We start from the raw sequence: 17,996 nt of genomic DNA, 5'->3' as shown, positions 1-17,996 counted from the left end.
TTTTCTTGAAATGCATATGAATTGAGTTTTTCTTGATATTTTTTAATATTACTAAATTTATATGATGTCAAAAAGAGAGAGAAAAGAACAATTCTGATCTAATGATGATTTGCTTTGTTAAACTCTCTGTGATATGTTGGTACTTCTTCTGGTATCAAGTCTCTGGAATATATTGGTATGTTGGTGATTGCTGAATTCTGGTATAATTTCTCTGTTTTTGTTTGGAATATTGGATTCTCTGTTATTGTTTCTGGATTACGATATGAGATTTTTACTCTCATCTTATGATAACAAAAAGGGGGAGAAATGGATGCTATGTGTAAGGGGGAGTTATTTTGAGATTATAAGTTTGGATGCAATGAGTAAGGGGAAACTTATGCTCATATGCTCAATCTTTTTCCTTCTTCCATCCATTATTTTGTCATCATAAAAAATGGGGAGAATATTGACCTTGGTCCCTAACTTTTGATGTTTACAAAATAATGGATAATACTAATATCTTTTCAAGAAATATTTTCAGTTGTGAAGCAATCAGATTCAAAGATCAAGTGCAATTAAAAGGGACAAAGGTTGCTGAAAGCTGTCGGACGCTTGAATCGAATGTCCGATAATCATTGCGTAATTTCGGACGCATGAAAAACTCCACCACTGGACGTCCGAAGGAAATAAGACATTTCCCCTGGATCACTGAATTCGATCAGACGCAAGTATCGGACGTCCGATAGGATCCTCCAAAGTCGACGAAACCATCGGACGCTGAATATGTCTCCACCAGACGTCCGATAAAAACAAGATGATTTCTCAAATCTCTTTGTTTGTTGTTAGACGCACAAAGAGCTTGCACCGGACGTCCGATAGAATTGAAGAAAATTTCTCAAACTCACTGCCTGCTATCAGACGCAAAAAACAGGAGTACCGGACGCCCGATACTCCAACGGCTAGTTGACTGTTTAGCTACTTTCTATCCGTTGGAAGTATTAATGAAACACTTTGTTGGTCTCCTATAAATAGAGTATGGTCAGAATTTTCAAACAACTTTTGCACACTAAAGATACAAAAGATCTAGAGTGATTTTAGTGAGAAAATACTCTCCAAGGAAGATTTGTAGTCTTAGTGGTGTGAAATTCATTGTAAGCTTTTCATTTGTGAGTGAATACTTCATGAGTGTAGTTCTGCGAGAATTATCCTGAGGGATAGTAAAACTTCCTAACTTGACCGAGTGAAATTCGGGGCAAGGAGGAGGTGAACTTTCCTTTGTACATAAGAGTGATTGTAATTCATCAACTTGAAGAAGTTTGTTTGAATTAATCTACAAGGTCAAGAGGAGTTGGGTTGTTAATTGGTTTGCAATTCTTTCCTTTTTATTTACTTATTGTTACATTTGTAATTTTTACACTGTTTATCTCTTCCACTTGGTTGTCTTCGATCCTCACAGTTCACTGTTGTCATATATCCTATGAGATCTACTACTTATATAAAGAAGAGTTTGAAGGTACACACTGCAACTAGGTAATAGTTTGAAGGTGCAAAATGCATCTAACCCTTATTTTTATTACCAATGAATTTTATATTGCTTATTTATTTTAAGTACTACAATTACTTTCCTTATGCAAACTCTAATTTTATTTGATAACTCATATATGTTGAAAGCAATTTGGGTTGGAGTTCTTAAATTGCATTATCTTACTAGATTTTTGCTAAGGTCCAAAAATCCTCAAACCTGTTACTTAAAGAATATCAACTTATTCAACCCTCTCTAGGTTGGCTTACTAGGACAAATGGAATTTGATCAATGATGGAAGATTAGATTTGGAGTTGTATTTTGTGTGACTAAAAAAGGAAATTCAGAAAAATATGGGAAAATGTTGTCTTGGCTCTAAGGCAACCCTATGTTGATTGATTCTAAAGAAATTCACAAATGAATACTTTACAAAATAAGCAACTAAATAATCCATGATAACTATATGAATAAAAAAAAAAAGAACAGTGCAAAGTCTCAATTTATAGTGGTTTGACCACCTTTCTTAGTGACCATGCTCACTTCCTAAGCTTCTTCATGCTTGGTGTCTCTTCGCAAAACGTCTCTCTCAATAGGCAGAATAGCAACCCTTATACAATTGATAAACCTTGTATATATAGGCCCGTCCACGCTCTTATGAACACTTTTTTCAATTGAATCTAGATTTTTGTTGACACTTAAGAAACCATATTATAGCATAACAAATTTCAATCTACAAATGATCCATGTGAAAAAAAAATTAACATGAAAATGTACTATGTTACCATTCAAATACACTACCTCTCTTAGTATTTTTATACTTGTATGTTCAATATGATCAACACACTTTACTATTCAAAATAGATGAATAGTGGCTTTATAGTTTGAAAATTTTTTTTTTCCAAACTTCAGTTGAATATTTAACTGCTAGAAAACTAGCTATTGAAAACTAGTTTTTAGGCCATTCAAACAGTCAAGCTTTATTATTATTTTTTTACTGCATTTAACAACTAGTAATAAACTAACTCGATTTTCTTAATTTGGTTCAGATAGCTGAACATTTGTGCATCATCCAAAATCTTTATCAATTCAACTTTGAATGGCCGATCCTCTTCAGTTGCATCCGTTTAATTGGCAACTTGGTTTCAATCTATTTGTACTTCTCTTTTACATGATCAATTTTCCATAATTTTGAGACTTTATTGAGAAGTAATAAGTCCATTTCACATCACTCAAGTAAATCACTAGTATCTTTTTATCATTATTTTCTTGTCATTTTTAATTTGGAAGGTAACATCAATATTTGGACTTTCAATTGTTAGAGCCGCTTGATTTTAGAACTTCCTTATGATCACTACAAGAGTACTATAAGTAGCCTCAACTTAAGGTAGCTCATTATCAGTCCATTTTATTTGTTTGCCCTTCCTTACATTGAATTTACAAAAAATTAAAATTAAAATTTTTTGTCAAATTTATGAAAAAATAAACAAACTACATTCATAAAATGAGGTTAAGAGTGACTTAAAAATTTGAGTAAAACAATAAATCAAATATAGGTGTATACAGTTAGAAGATAATGTAAAATTTTGTGGCTACATAAACTATTTCCTGGCAAATTGCTTATCTTTTAGCTAAAAATGGTAAACTCTCTGTTGTAGTCTTGTATAAGTTCATTATTTGCATTTATTATCATATCTTAGGTAATGCTTATAACTATAACAAAATATCTAAACTCAAAATGATGAATGCTATCTTGTATTATAATTATTTATTATGGTTTACGTCTTAAATTCAGATTATATTTCATTATTATATTCATATTTCTCTATCTAAACATATTTTTTGGCAAATTCCGCGCATTAGGGTGGGATGCCAACTCAAATTTTATTAATAATTAAAAGAATTACAAAAATGGAGAGGGACATTATAATTTACCTTCAATAGTATATGACTAATTAAAAAGAACATAAGGTAATAAACTAGAACATATGAATAAACCTATTACAAAGATAGTGAAAATTTTCTAATCAAAGGAAGACCAAATCTATCTAAGTTGACACTACTCTTACCTAGCCGAGGAAGATCTTGAATGCTAATAAAGACCAAATTCGAAATCAGCTGCAAAATCTCCTTGGACTCAGCCGTCACCTTCTCTCATTTTCTCACATTTTTTCTGAATTTTGTAAAAAGAAAAATAGCTTAAACTCTAATCCTAGGTATATATATAGGTGTCACATAAGACACATCCCTTTAAGACTAGGTTTCCTTTTCGTTCTTGCTTCCTCCAAGTCAACCAACCATAGGGACTTCCTACTTCGAATATCTCCCATTTTCTTGTCCAAAATCCTTTTCTTTGTGTTCAGAAAATTTCTTCCTTTTTTCTTTTTTTCCAGCTGAATTATTATTTTTTTTTTCGTTTTACATAAGTCAACTGTCCAAAATTTGATAAAGCCAATATGACGAAGTAATTCCCTAATACATAGGTGGGCAATGATCTCATCCAAATCTGCCTCAAAAATAGGACATAACATGCCATGCATTTTAAAGTATAAAATCTCTTAAACATGCAGGGCATCTTGCTTTGTTTCTCTATCTAAATAATATTAAGCCAAATATGTCAAATGTTTAAAAGATTTAATAGAAGTTAAATAGTATACAAAAATTTATAATAAGAAATATATATTGTCTGCACATGATATTTTTAAGTAGTATAATACCACACAATATAGAAAGAAGAGAAAATGGTAGAAAAGGTTACTCAATTATTTAAGATTTAATCATTTGGTCACTAAACTTTTTTTTTTTTTGCAAAAATGTCACTGAACATATAAAAGTGTACCTTTTGGTGTAATTCTATCAAATTCCAGTGTTAAGATAGCTAGAAATGCATCCACACAAACAGTATGCCTAGATTTTTACAGGCAAAAATATCTCACAACCTTTGTGTGTGCATTGAAAAAAAAATTAAGGATCTTCTCAGTTTCTAAACTTTACCAATTTTCTCTAGATCATGATTGTAGTATTTAATAGTACTTAGGAATTTTGGTCGATATTTGGAGAGAATTAGTAAAGTTTAAAAAATCAAAAAGTTCTTAATCTTTTTAATATGCACCAAAGATTGTGAGACCTTTTTGCCCTTAAAAATCTAAGCATACTACTCATGTGGATGCATTTTCAGCTATCTCAACACCAGAAATCAACAAAATAACTGAAAAAGGTACACTTATATGAGTTCAATGACCTTTTGGTAAAATAAAAAAAAAAACCCTAAATAGTTGAGTAACCTTATTTGCTATTTTCACTAGAAAGAATCAGGATTAGAGAATTGAGTAGTACCTCATATTAATAGAATAGAAGAGAAATTTGGTTTGGGGAAAAAAAAAACTAACCATATCTTGTAGCTGCAGCAATAATTAAGTTCTCACATAACTGGCTGCATTTCTGGCATATAAGTTTTCTGGTATGTATGTTTTTTAAATTCAAAGCGATAAACTATGCTTACCCTTAAGGTTCAAGAAAATTAGTTGTACTTAATTTACTTAAATTGTTTACTCTTTTGCATAGGCACATTCAGATGACGCATTCTATTGTATAGCTCAATTCCTTTGTGAATATTCTTACACAATGAGGAGCTTCAAGGGCAATATTACTTGCTTTGAGCAAGCAAAAGGACCCATAAATCTTTACGTGTTAGGTAAAGTATGTTGACTTAGATTGGGAGTAGAAATGTAGAACAAATCTCTTTACATGTTAAATAGAATAAAATTTCTTGCCCTCATGATAAGGACCAAGTACTATAAAAGATATGATGAGGTCGTGGAGTCTAAAAGATTAAGACATAGGTCAAACTATTGTTTTAAGCATCTAAGCTGGACGGAGCCATGTTGAGTTGAAGTTGCGCAAACGCCCCCCAAACTCTGGCAAATCCCTAAAGTTGGCTTGAAAAACTTGCTGATGCATAGAATCCCCTGCTATGGCGTAGTTCAGAAAGAAAGTGGAAGAAAGTCTCATTTAGTACCTCGGTGGTCTATTATACCTACTGTAGTCATCTAATAGCAAAAGCTAAAGTCTTGAGCTTTGTCATGCATTTGTTCCCCTTGAAATTTCTTTTGTTTCCTTTCTTCGTCTACATTGCATCCCTAAATTTATACATGTATTGCTTACCTCAAATATGAAGACATCCAAAATGAAAATTTAACTATCATCTAAAAGCAAAAGCAAAAGAAGAATCTTTAAACTTTTGCCATGTAAAAGAAGATTGAATGATTTTATTTGAATGTGCTTTCCCAAAAACTACAGTTGTCCAGTGCACAAAAATAGGAATCGTATCATTGTTTGAACATTAGAATTTTTTAAATTTTTTTCCAGCCGATAAAGGATGGAACTTAAGAAGCGGAGAAAGGGTAGAAGTGTTTGAACTCAAGATCTCTAATTTTTGGGATCTCAACACTAGATTAAAACCTCCTTCGATATTTGAACCGGAAATTCCTTTTTTTTTTTCTTTTTTTAACATCCCACCCCTTTCCACACCCCTACCACCCCAAGCCCAAGAATCTAACCCTGAACGTAGCAATAGGAAATAATTGAACCTGAAATTCTTTATAATTCTAGAAAGATTAAAACAACCATTGAAATATTTATCTATAATTTTGTGTACCATTTATAAACACACACACATGCATATATACATGGACACATGCATATATACATGGGTGCGTACACAACACATATATGTATAAACTTATAATATGTGGCCCAAGTTTATTATATAAAAAAGTTGAATTATTATGTAATGATATTCTAATCCTAGTTTAATCATCGTGGAAGTCAATAAAGTTCTTTGTTTTTAGTACTATTTTAATTCTTCGGAATGGATAATGGGAACTTCTTTTCTTTTTTCTTTTTTTGGGGGGGGGGGGGGGGGTTGAAGAGGGGTTGTGGAGCGGGAATAGGGGGATGGTCGTGCAAAACTAGAGAGAAAGAAAGAAAATCTTCAAAATTTTGAGAGCACAAATGCAAGGTAAAACTTTACTAGTTTTGACTTTTTTTTTAAAAATAAAACATTAGCAATAACATACGAAGAGAAGTCTGCTGATATAAAGGTTTGCCAATTTCCTTTTACGCCTTGTACGAATGGAAGGAGGCTTTATTATTCTTGGCAGAAAAAGGGAAATCATTTGAACAGCCCTTCGATAAGTTGACAGAATAAAGATTGTGGGTCAGAAAAGAAAAATTAGATGGTATTCAACTCCAAAATACTTTTTGACCATAATACTCATCATCAAACTTAAAAAAGTGGGCAGAAGCATAGGACCAGCATACTCATCCCAATCTAGCAGCAAAGACCCAACACCCAACCCCTTAGTCTCCTCCTATCATCTCTGTCTAAGCTATCATCTCTGTTTAACATCTAAGCTAACAGATAATTGATCCGCCAGTGGGACAAAGCCACAAATCTTAAATCTTACCATTGGGAGTTGTCAGGGTTAACATAAAGAGCAGGTAGTTAGAAGTCAGAATCTTCTAAGCTTCACCATTACCGCATGTACAGTAAACAGCAGGTAGAATACAACACGTACCCGGTGAACTGTGGTTACTGTCCAAGAAACCACTTTGCAAAAATAAACATCAGGTGGAATGGAAGTGGAATTTACAACCAACTGAAAATTTAGAAACTCATTCCTCAAAAGCATTTGCGATGAACAACTGCAGGCCCATTCTCGTCATAATCTGCCTTGGTTATATGTTGATTCTGTGGGAAAACAACTTTGGCGAGTATGGCTCCCCCTACCCATGCTGAATATGTGATCAAGTTCTCTGGCATATATTCTGGTGGCTGTAATGATTGAAGAATCAGAAGAAATTTCTGGTTTTAATTGCCAGAACCACAACTCTCAAAAAAGTTCAAAACTTTCTAACTCAACCACAACTTCGCAAGTTTCTGGTCCCAATGGTCAAACCAATACCTTCTTTAGCAAACATAAGGAACAGATTATTTTTCAAAAAGAAAACTGAAATTTCTCAAGTTCATTTTGTGGAAAAATTTTAGGAAATGGAGTGATAAGAGAAAAGTTTAGCAAACAGAACAGAGAACCAAAGAACTGTAGGGCAGGAAAAGAATATATTATTGCAGAATTCCAATAGAAGAAATTTCAAATGCAGCAAAGGCAAAAAGAGCTGAAATAACTGTGAAACAACGTCACCTTCACTAGAGAAGGGCGAATAGCTGATGAGCAGAGACTTGCTTCTTTCTGAAACCTATCCTCAAAGCCTGTAAAATCAAGCACCAAAATTTGGAGTCAAATCTCTTAGTGATTTCCACTGACAATGTTAGGTAACAAGTAAGGCACTTTTTTTAAGTGTCCATTCAGATTTCTAAACGTGAATGGCAATAATCAAGAACCAAGCTTATCCACTACATACGAGACAAGCTGCAAATACTCAAGCAAAAGACTTCCATGTTATACCTCAAAACTTACATGGCTACTATTCTCGTCACTTGTTTGACAGTCAAACCATAGATCTCCCATGGCATAAAACTAAGCAAGAAACAGTAAAATCTAAGTGGTGCTCATCTCTACCCTATATTTACCTGTTATGGTGGTGTAAAGTACTCAGCATCTTAACATTAATTAGATGATGTAGTCATCTTGAAATTAGTTTCTCACGACTGCTTATCAAATGACCCAAAACCAATCTCTAAATGTGTTATTTTGATAGAAAAGGAAAAGCAAATTATCTTGTATTACTTATTTAGGATACATACTGGAAAGTGGGGAATAGTGGTGAAACGGCATATAGTTTTAAGGCTGAGGTGGAGTTCCAAAAACTTAAAATTCCACATTTCATAATAACCAATGGGCTGGTGTAGTACAATATCTTCATCCCTTTTCGCTTAACCCATCTTTAAGCTGCTCTTTCAAAATGTCCAATTTATCTCGGTACTGACCAAAAAAGACCATTTGCCCTGTGATCCATTTGATCTGCAATAATGTAAGTTTTATTTCTTCAATCCTGAAAAAATATGGTCTACCCAACACCACACAAAAAGGTACCAACAAAATGCAAAATGTAAAGAAAGAATTAGAAGACATAGAAGAGCACAAGATGAGGCCACAAAGCAATATAGAAATGTAGCATCATTCTTCCTGCAAAATTAATGTATTGGCAGTCCACAGTATTATTAAATTTCCAAGGTTGCATTTGAAAGAAACAATATAAGGCAATATCAGGAAAGAAAGCAAATAAGCTGAACAGACAGCTTTATACGGCCAAAAGGACACTAAAAAGTTTAAAGAAGTGCAGGAAACAATTTGATACCTACTTCAACATAACCACAAGAGCACACAGATCACAAGAATATGATCCAGAAATGACGAACATATCAAATTAAGGGAAATCTTCATAATGTTGCCTGTTCTGATTCAATTATGAACTGATGAGAGAACTCACCAGTCATAGAAGCAGTGCCACCACAAAGCACAGTATTTTCTAGAAGTTGTCGGTGGTTTTCAGAGGAAACAGTTGATATACTACGAACAAGCTGCTCTACCATACCATGAGCCTCTAAACCCATAACTGATGGCTGAAATAAAGCCTCTCCAATGGTGTATCTTTCTTTTCCGATCATAATCACCTGAAACAAAGGGACAAGCGAGCAATAATAAGAATAACCCAAATGTTATAATGTTTACAAAGAAGTTGTCAGGTTATACCCCTAAAAGTGACTGAATTACAACCTCTGCTATCAGAAACAGCTTAAGTATCCATTTGAAAAAGTTCATGAGGACATGCCTAATAAGTATATATATAAAAATAAAATGAGTTTTTAATCATAGATATGCATATAATATCAGCAAGATTTTAGTGCAAAGAGTCACCCAAGAGCCTTTGCACAGCAGGCTTGCACATATTTGGCCAAATAGTGGTGTGGAAATGGACTAAGTGGCAACACACAGATCAAGTGCAATTAAATGGTGGAGACTGACTCCATCTATCTTCCCCAACTTCTGTTGTGGAAACAACTATTTACGACTTATTCCAGACAAGATCCCTATTCTCTTTTGATGATTGCAGCCTGATGCATAAATAAGCCCCCAAACTTTGGTTTCTTGTAATTAACCTCAAATCACCCTAGTCAGCCACACTCTGCACCCCCACACATCAGTTGAAACATGCTCCCCACAAAAGAACTCTAACATCCACCCTTGTGTACCTCTCACCACAACCACCCCAACCCGGTAACTCCTGCCAAGTGGTTAGTTCAAATTTTGATTCGAGTAGACCAAAAGAAGTGAATAGTTTCTTTCATATTTTCATTTTCAATTAATTTCATATGTTACATATTGAATTTTGATATCAATACTAGGTTTTGGTTTTTAAGTCTTTCAAATTGAACTGTACTTTTATGAAATTTTGCTCATTATTGCTCGTTATCCACACGAGGAACTCAAATTCCAGGAAGAAAAAGTCAACCAAGAAGCCTATGCAAGCATCAGAAACCACTCAAGTTAGATAAGAAGGTGCACACGAGCAGCTAAGGACCCATGAGCAACAAAATTTACATCCTATCCGTGGCATCAAAAACACACAGCATTCAATCCTCCCACATATCCACAAAATCATATTCTCCTATTTGAGTAAACTATTCTAAAACATATCAGTATTGAGATTGACTGATCAACCAGTAGTTTTACTGCATTCAGATTAACTGATCAACCACCAAAACCCAGGTTAAACAGGCTTGATTTTGGTGAATATTGGCAACTTGATGCCAATGAAACAAAATTCACAGCTGGCGATGGAAGACAGTCACCCAATCAGCACATGCGCCACAAAAGGGAGCTATATTCTCATTTCCCTTTAATTTCTTTAAGTAAAAACTGAAGGAGCATATCCATTCTGTCCATGTATAACCTAACTCCAGGGGGGTCCCATGAGCACATGGTAGGCCTCAGCATAACATGAGGTAAGAACCCCATAGTACACTTATTCCAGTACTGGCAAAGACATCTAGCACTTATTTTCTACTAGCACTTATGATTCTCTACCAACTCTCCAGATTAACTCTAGGACAGTCCTGGCCTCAGAGATTCAGTTCAGGTTCTAAAATTAAAACAAATGCTTAAAACTAGCTTCTTCATATCTCAACCATCCTCAGCTTTCACTCGCATAAGCACTCACCTCGCTTTATGGCCTCAGGAATGGCAAATAGGTCACACGAATAAAGTTGCATTCTTAGGCACAAGTGGAGGCAAAGTTTTGTCCAAATATCAGTTATTAATGAATAATTTATAGCTATTATGAATGCTGAATTTCCAACTTGGAAGATTGATTCTTAAATTTTACATCAGAATAAGAACTTATCAGCTTGTTTGATATTGGTTAATAAAGTGCAGATGGTTAATAACCACTACTAGATGGGTGAATTCTGCTGCACATAAAACCATCGGAACAATTGTGCTAGAACTTTCAATTTTGCTGCTTTACCATTTAAACTGTTATAGTCTGAACTTTCAATTTTGCTGCATTACCAATTAAACTGTAATAGTCTAAACCTGTCCATCAGGCAAAGTATGCTGCTCCACAGGGCATGACACCTGGATCTTCTCATAATTAACATCATCCTCAGCACAACACGCATATTGCTCCTTTATTTTCTCAGCATCAGACAAACTGAGCTTCACCTGTGGATTAGATTTGGCAAGTTCCTGTACTAGCAGCTTTGTTAAATCCAAGCCCCCTAATTCAAATCTTCTTGAAGCTAGGTGCTGAACGGCACCTTCAATAACTGGTGCGATATCTGCAAATTTAATGTATTACTTAACAGATGACATAACTACACTGCAGCAGATAAGTTTACCATGGAAAACAAGGAAAATAAAATTGTCCAAAAATGAAAGTTACTTCTATAAAATGTTACAAGATACAATACAAAAAAAAAAGAGTAATCAATTATTTTGAGTGTCTCAATAAGGCTATACAATTAATTTGAATAGAAAATATAATGGTACGACATTGTTCTGATCAAGTATAGTTGAGAAGGAAATCATCATAATCTAATGAAGCAAATCGATTTGTCATTTGAAAGATGAGTAAAAAGTCCATATAGTTGAAGAAACATTCTACAGCTACACTGAAGCTGAAAGCAAGAGCCTCCATCAATAAAAAATTTCCTACATCCCAAAGCCACCCAAAATTCTCTCATGCCATCTTCACAACCAAACCCAACCCCCCCCCCCTTTTTTCTCCTTTCAGAACTGACCAAGTCCAATAACCCTTTCTATGAATTCAACAACACCATTAGAACTGTCTAAGAAACCATAAAATGAACGGAGCCCATGACAACAAAAAGCAAGCAAATATTGACTGTAGAAGACCAAAAACTATACAGAATTTCCAGTATCCTTTTGTCTGCAATCTTATTTCCAATCTAGAAATGCACTTTGGTAGTGGTTACGATGCAGCCACTTGAACATTTAAGCCACAAAATTATAGTGGCTCGAGGAGACAGAGAAATGGGCCTAAATTGATAGACCATGATAACTGAACACCCAAATCCCAAATCACCCCCAGCTCTCTCTAGCCATCTTCACACCCTCCTATCCACCTCATTTCAGTACTTGTCAAGCCTAATATCCCTTGCTCTAAATCCACCAACACCCTTACAATCATTTGAGAAAACATAAAATCAACAGAGCCCATAGCAACAGATCAAAAGACCCATATAATCTCCAGTACCATTTTGTCCAAACTTTTATTTTCAATCAATAAATGCACCTTGGTAGTGGTTATAATCGAGAACACTAGAAAATTTAAACGACAGAAGTGCAGTGGATTGAGGAGACAGAGAAACAAGACTGTATTGATACATGACAATCAGGAGGTACTGTTGAACTAGTTTTAGATTTTATTTTTTTTATGTTTTTGTTGATTGGTGTCATGCCGGAAGAACCCATAACTTTCCCCTGCCATCTAGAAGTCCTCCCTCCACCTCACTCATGGAACTTGTCAAGCCAATATCCTTTCATGCAAAACCCACCAACACTCTTAAACTGTTGGAGAAACCATATATCTATATAAATGTCTTTTCCTTCAAACTCTTATTTCCAATCTAGACATACACTTCAGCAGTAATTATGCAAACAGAGACATAATTTGGACTAAGGGTGCGTTTGACAAAACTGAAGTCTGAAAACTGAAATCTGAAATCTGAAGCCTGAATCCATTAAGTTTTAAAAATGTTTAGTATTAAATCAAATACATTTGAATGCATATCACATTCAGTAATAAATGAATAGCTTATCACTTATTTTTGGGAGCAAGTTTTGCCTAGAAAATTCAGTGCCACTTAATTAATCCAGATGTTCAATTTTTTATTATCAAATGCGTCTGAACAAATTAAGATTTGAATCCACTGAGTTTAAGTGTTGAATCAGGGACTAAGAAACTATCGCAGATAGAGGAGATACAGGAAAGGGGGCAGCAATCCAGAGGTGCTCTAGAACAGGTTTTACATTTCCTTTTGCGTCATTGTATGTTGCCTTACTAGATTACTCTTAAAAGCTGTAAATAGCCTTTACCTCTTTTATTTGTAGGTGGAAGTAACCAAAACACCCTCTGTTCAGATGTCAAATATCAGGAAATGACTAATTTCAACTTTCACCATTTGTTAATAATTTGGCAGAACAATATGCCCTTCTAATTTTATCTGTCCAACCACCCTTTTCTACGCAACTGGGATGAATTAACCAAGCCCACAACAGCCACCACATGACTCCAAGCAGCAAAAGTTGAACCTCGGGCATTCTGGGTTTGATCCTATTGACTTGTACTGCTAAGCCATATCCTTTCAGGACAATATATATTTTAACAGCAAAGTTACAACAATAGTTCCCAACATTGAAATCGTAATTAAAGTATATCCACACTTAATGGAAAGCAAAATGAATAAAAAAGGCACTACTAAAATTGTCCTACAATTTTTAAGACAAATGGGTGGTGAGACGATATAGTGTAGAAGGTTTTACACATTAAATTAGAAAAAAAAAATTAAAAATTTAAAAAAAAGGTGGTTACAAATGTTGGTCTCAGAACTGGATTTGTCATGCAAATTTAATACTTATAGAGAAGTTTCCAAGAGCTAGGAGCACATATAATTGCTCATGATCATACTCTGAATGAGAAAGGTACATAGATTTGGATGTGATGAAGCTGCAGCAGGGAGAAAAAAAAATCTCTTATGGCTTAGTATTATGGATACAGCTTACAGTAATAATAATGTTTTTGCTTCAAGATTTCACAAATTTCTTCCCAGTGTAGCGTAGAATTTTAATGTTACTTGGTTTTCTAATAAATTTACTTGGCAAGAGAATATGAAGTCCAGTTACATTTTCTCATCTTAAAGTAAGACTTGGCTGCTTATTTTTGGCCTTTTTCAGTTTACATTAGATGAAAATCTCTGCTAAATCAGGCCCATCTTCAAGGTTCTCTATTGATACTTGGCTGCTTATTTTCAGAGTTGTCAGTTTATTAGATGAAACCCTGGGCTAAATCAGGCCCATATTCAAGGTTTTCTATTGATACTCTATGTCTCTTGTAACTATAGCATACATTGCAGAAGGTATTTTAAGGCAGGCCATGGTCAAGTTTCAACCTAGGCCTTTATGCCACACACATAGAATCTTTTAAAAATTATTGTCATGTAGTTTTCTTTACATAGATCTTAATACATGCTTTTCAAACAACACTGTACTCTGTCAGGTACATCAACTTTATACACCACCACAGATGAAAATTCGTTCAAAATCCCCTAACAAAAAATGAATCACTAAAGTGAGAACCCTCTCCACTATAAAATTCACAAAAAAGGGAATGATTTGAAACTTGTTAGGTAACTACACAATTTCTATATCATTGCTTCAACCCTTCAAAAGATCAGTCAAACCAACAAAACATTCTTAAACACTACAATAAAAAAATCCTGTACAGAACAGAGCTATTGAAATCCATATATGAAGCGAGAAGGCTTGAGGACCAAAAGACATCACATGATGACTATTAAAACCAAATAAAATCACCATGATTTTCCACCAATGGACTTGTACATTGCAAAACTCCAGCTAACCCACGAATAGCGTGGACTAGAGACACTAACAATACACTAGTTGTGAAACACAAACTTCAGACACAAATCGAGGCAATACATGCTAATATAAGCAGCACTGAAATGGTAAAGCTGTAATCATGTGAAAACTAAATGATCCTAAAAGATGCAATCACTACAAGGGCATCATGACAAACTCCAGAAGCCTCATATCACTCTGTATTGCATCAGATGTACTAATAAATATATTAAAAACAAAGTCGCGCATTAGATAAGGAACAAAAATTGTATTCAAAAGTTCATGAAAAAAAGAATAAGAAATATACCAAGAAATTTGATTCATCAGAACACAATTGTGTAGGGGTAGGTAAAGAGATGATCTCAAGGTATGAAGGGGGTTAAGACTTTGAGCCAGCTTAGAATTGGCATTCCACCTTGAGAGGAAAACTAAATCCGCATGCAACAGGTGCTCAAGGACTATTCTATATGTCAAGAAATGTTCCTAGTAGTACGTAATAACCAGGTGAATCTTTAGATTGGTAATTCAGCATCACAACCATTTGATGAAATAAGATTCAGTTGATGTCAATAGCAAAAATCCCAGTTCTGAGTTTAGGGAGTGTTTCCTCTAAAGGTACTTTTGCATTATCTTTTTTTAAACTGAGTAGTTTGAGTTTATGAGAAAATCAAAAGCAGCAAGATTTACGTACTAAAGGGCAGTTAATTAACATACCAATCTTCCCATGACCAATATCAACCGTGCAGCCTGAGATGCGCCCTACTGCATAAAGCGACAACACTGCTTGCTCAGAAGCATAAAAGCCAGAGATGTTAAATGTTTCAAACATCAATTGCACCAACTGTTCCCTAACAGCCTGAAACCATCAAACCGTTATAGGCATGTTAAACGTTGAATAAGGAATGAATGATACATGATTTTGTACACTTCATGAAACATAAGTATCTACAAAGTAGTTCTTGGTATCTAAGAAAATTTTAGCAACTTCTTAACCCAGCCTCAGCATAATGCAACATAACTTACATATCAGTGGGCCTTATGAAATCACCTCTCTTAGCTTTCAGAACATTTAACTCATCACATAGACATGGACAACGATTATTTAATAGTTCAAACATAAAAAGTTCCCAACATAGCCACAGTGCAATGGCACGTAAAATTACCAAAGACCTGGCCTTATGAAAGTACCTTGTTTTTTAAAAACATTTATCTACTCACATAAACATAGATGTCAAAGCTTTTAATAGTTCGAAATTGAAAAGTAGACATCATGACTACAACATACTTCATGATAGGCTACCCATCCTGAATCACTAAAAGCATTGGACATAATCTATAGAAATGAAACAATCTCACGAGGGAATCATCATACAGCACTACTCTGCAGCACAAGATCAACCACTGACTAAGAAACACAATGGTGTACCCAAATATGAAGCCAAAACCATGAAAAAATCACTTCCATCATTTTTTTCTTCTAGTCTCTAGTCATATGTGAATGAGAATGAGTATGAATGTACATATGCCATATATTTCCAGTTTGAATGAATTATAATCTAATACACACATACAGCAAGTTCTTGGTAGCTTTTCAAAATAAAGATACATTTTTTCCTTTCACATGACACTAAAGATATGTATGTCAAGGTGCTAAAATCTATATGTTTTTATATATAAAGATATATATATATATATATATATATATATATAGAGAGAGAGAGAGAGAGGGAGAAAGGATCAGACCTTGGGAGTGCAAAGTGGATCTGTGAATAAAATTTGGCCTTCATTGCCCATTTCCCACCCAAGGCCAGTATAAAGAACATGGTGCAATAAATCTTCCATGGCATCCCAATCTTTAACGAAACCTCGGACAATTGGATCCACCGTTATATCTTCAACCAAGGAAGGATCATCTAATGAAGCATCTATAGGCATCCGTTTCATTTGTGTCGGAATTATCTAAAGCATTCATTTAAATCACGTTAAACACCATCCTTCCAAACACTAAAGAATAAACCAAAGGACTAGAAAGCCACAAAAAGATAACACCTATAACATCTGTGATCATCAAACAACAAAACAAAACATATTTCAAACGACTTTCTGGGCTTTTTCCATTTTTAGAGTGGGAGAATGGTTTCAACCTTGGACACATGATACCGTTTTAGTCGGAAGAAGTTATCTAGATAATAACCAGCTCAAAATTCATGAAATATTTTGCTCCACTTGGAATTAAGTAGGAGGATTTTTCCCCCTTCTGTTTGTAGCTGTATTTTACATGTTCACATCAGTATTGTTGACATAACAAGAAAATTTCAGCTCAAATTGAACTGACTTGCAGATAAAGTCTTAAAGGCCTGAGATTTCGGTTTCCAACTTATTTTTACTAATCTGCACATAATGTTTTCCCAACAAAGCTTACCCAAGAATGCAACTGAGGTTCAATAACAACCGGATTAAAACCCCCAAGTTTCCTATAGCTTGCCGCATCAATTTGCAAGAACGGTAGACTTCAAACATGATTCTTCATTAGAAAAAGCTACATAAAAAATTCAACTTAAACATGAATTACTTAAGTTACTCGGAATGAACATAACCCTAATTTTTGGAATCCTCACTCCTCATTTCGACATAACAATAAAAATTAATCCAAAAATGAGAACTTTTCAGCTAAAGATTGAAGAACTATGCAGACCGAGAAAAAAACGCACGGTTTTTTCCCCCAATTACTTTCTATCATATTTTTGTCGGATTAATGGAAGGAGAGAGGCGACAATGGAAGTGGGAAAAGAATGATCAGCATACCATGGAAGGAGCCTGATCAGGAATTGCAAAGCCGGCTTTGAGGAGCTTAGAGCCGGCATCCACTACCACTGCCTCCATTTTACCGGCGAAGAACAGTTCAACGGCGCCGTCGGGCGGCGGGAGCACAATGGAGACTGGGAAGTAGAGGTACTGAGATAGGTAAAAGGCTAAAAAGTGTTTTTTTTTTTCAACTGAAATAATCCCTCCCTTTTCGTTTGTTCATTTGAAAATTGAAATAGAAAACGGTTTTACCCATTTTCGGGTAATTCCAAATCTTAAGTCAACCCACACGGGTTCTAATTGAAACCCGACTTCACTTGGGCTGAAAATGGGACCCGAAAAGTGAGAGCGATGCAAGTTTCGAGTATAGAATATGAGTAAATTTTGGGAAAATGGCCAAATTCTTCCCTAAACTTTTTATTAGTGCTGATTTTGTCGCTAATTTTTATTTCTTGCCAATTTGACATGTGAATATATGTTGTGGTTCTAATTAAGGACTTTCGAGGCAACGCCACCACGTAAAAGAAGTCGAACCTCTAATTGAATAGCTAAATAGGGATATTTTGGGA

The 17,996-nt window shown here is 34.7% G+C and overlaps 1 protein-coding gene across 1 annotated transcript; it reads right to left on the bottom strand.

The window, feature by feature from the left end:
• Positions 1 to 6,710: 6,710 nt before the first annotated feature.
• LOC113777787 (actin-related protein 7) lies at positions 6,711 to 17,629 on the bottom strand. Its single transcript, XM_027322988.1, has 7 exons — positions 17,428 to 17,629; positions 16,366 to 16,581; positions 15,337 to 15,478; positions 11,056 to 11,300; positions 8,951 to 9,134; positions 7,702 to 7,769; positions 6,711 to 7,334 (listed from the first exon to the last, which is right to left on the bottom strand). The coding sequence occupies exons 1-7, from the start codon at positions 17,503 to 17,505 to the stop codon at positions 7,182 to 7,184; spliced, it is 1,086 nt and encodes a 361-aa protein (XP_027178789.1). The 5' UTR covers positions 17,506 to 17,629; the 3' UTR covers positions 6,711 to 7,181.
• Between the last annotated feature and the right edge of the window lie 367 nt (positions 17,630 to 17,996).

The sequence above is a fragment of the Coffea eugenioides genome, chromosome 7 (assembly GCF_003713205.1).
Source record: "Coffea eugenioides isolate CCC68of chromosome 7, Ceug_1.0, whole genome shotgun sequence".
Lineage (NCBI taxonomy): Eukaryota > Viridiplantae > Streptophyta > Magnoliopsida > Gentianales > Rubiaceae > Coffea > Coffea eugenioides.
This window is presented reverse-complemented; position numbering and strand designations above follow the sequence as displayed.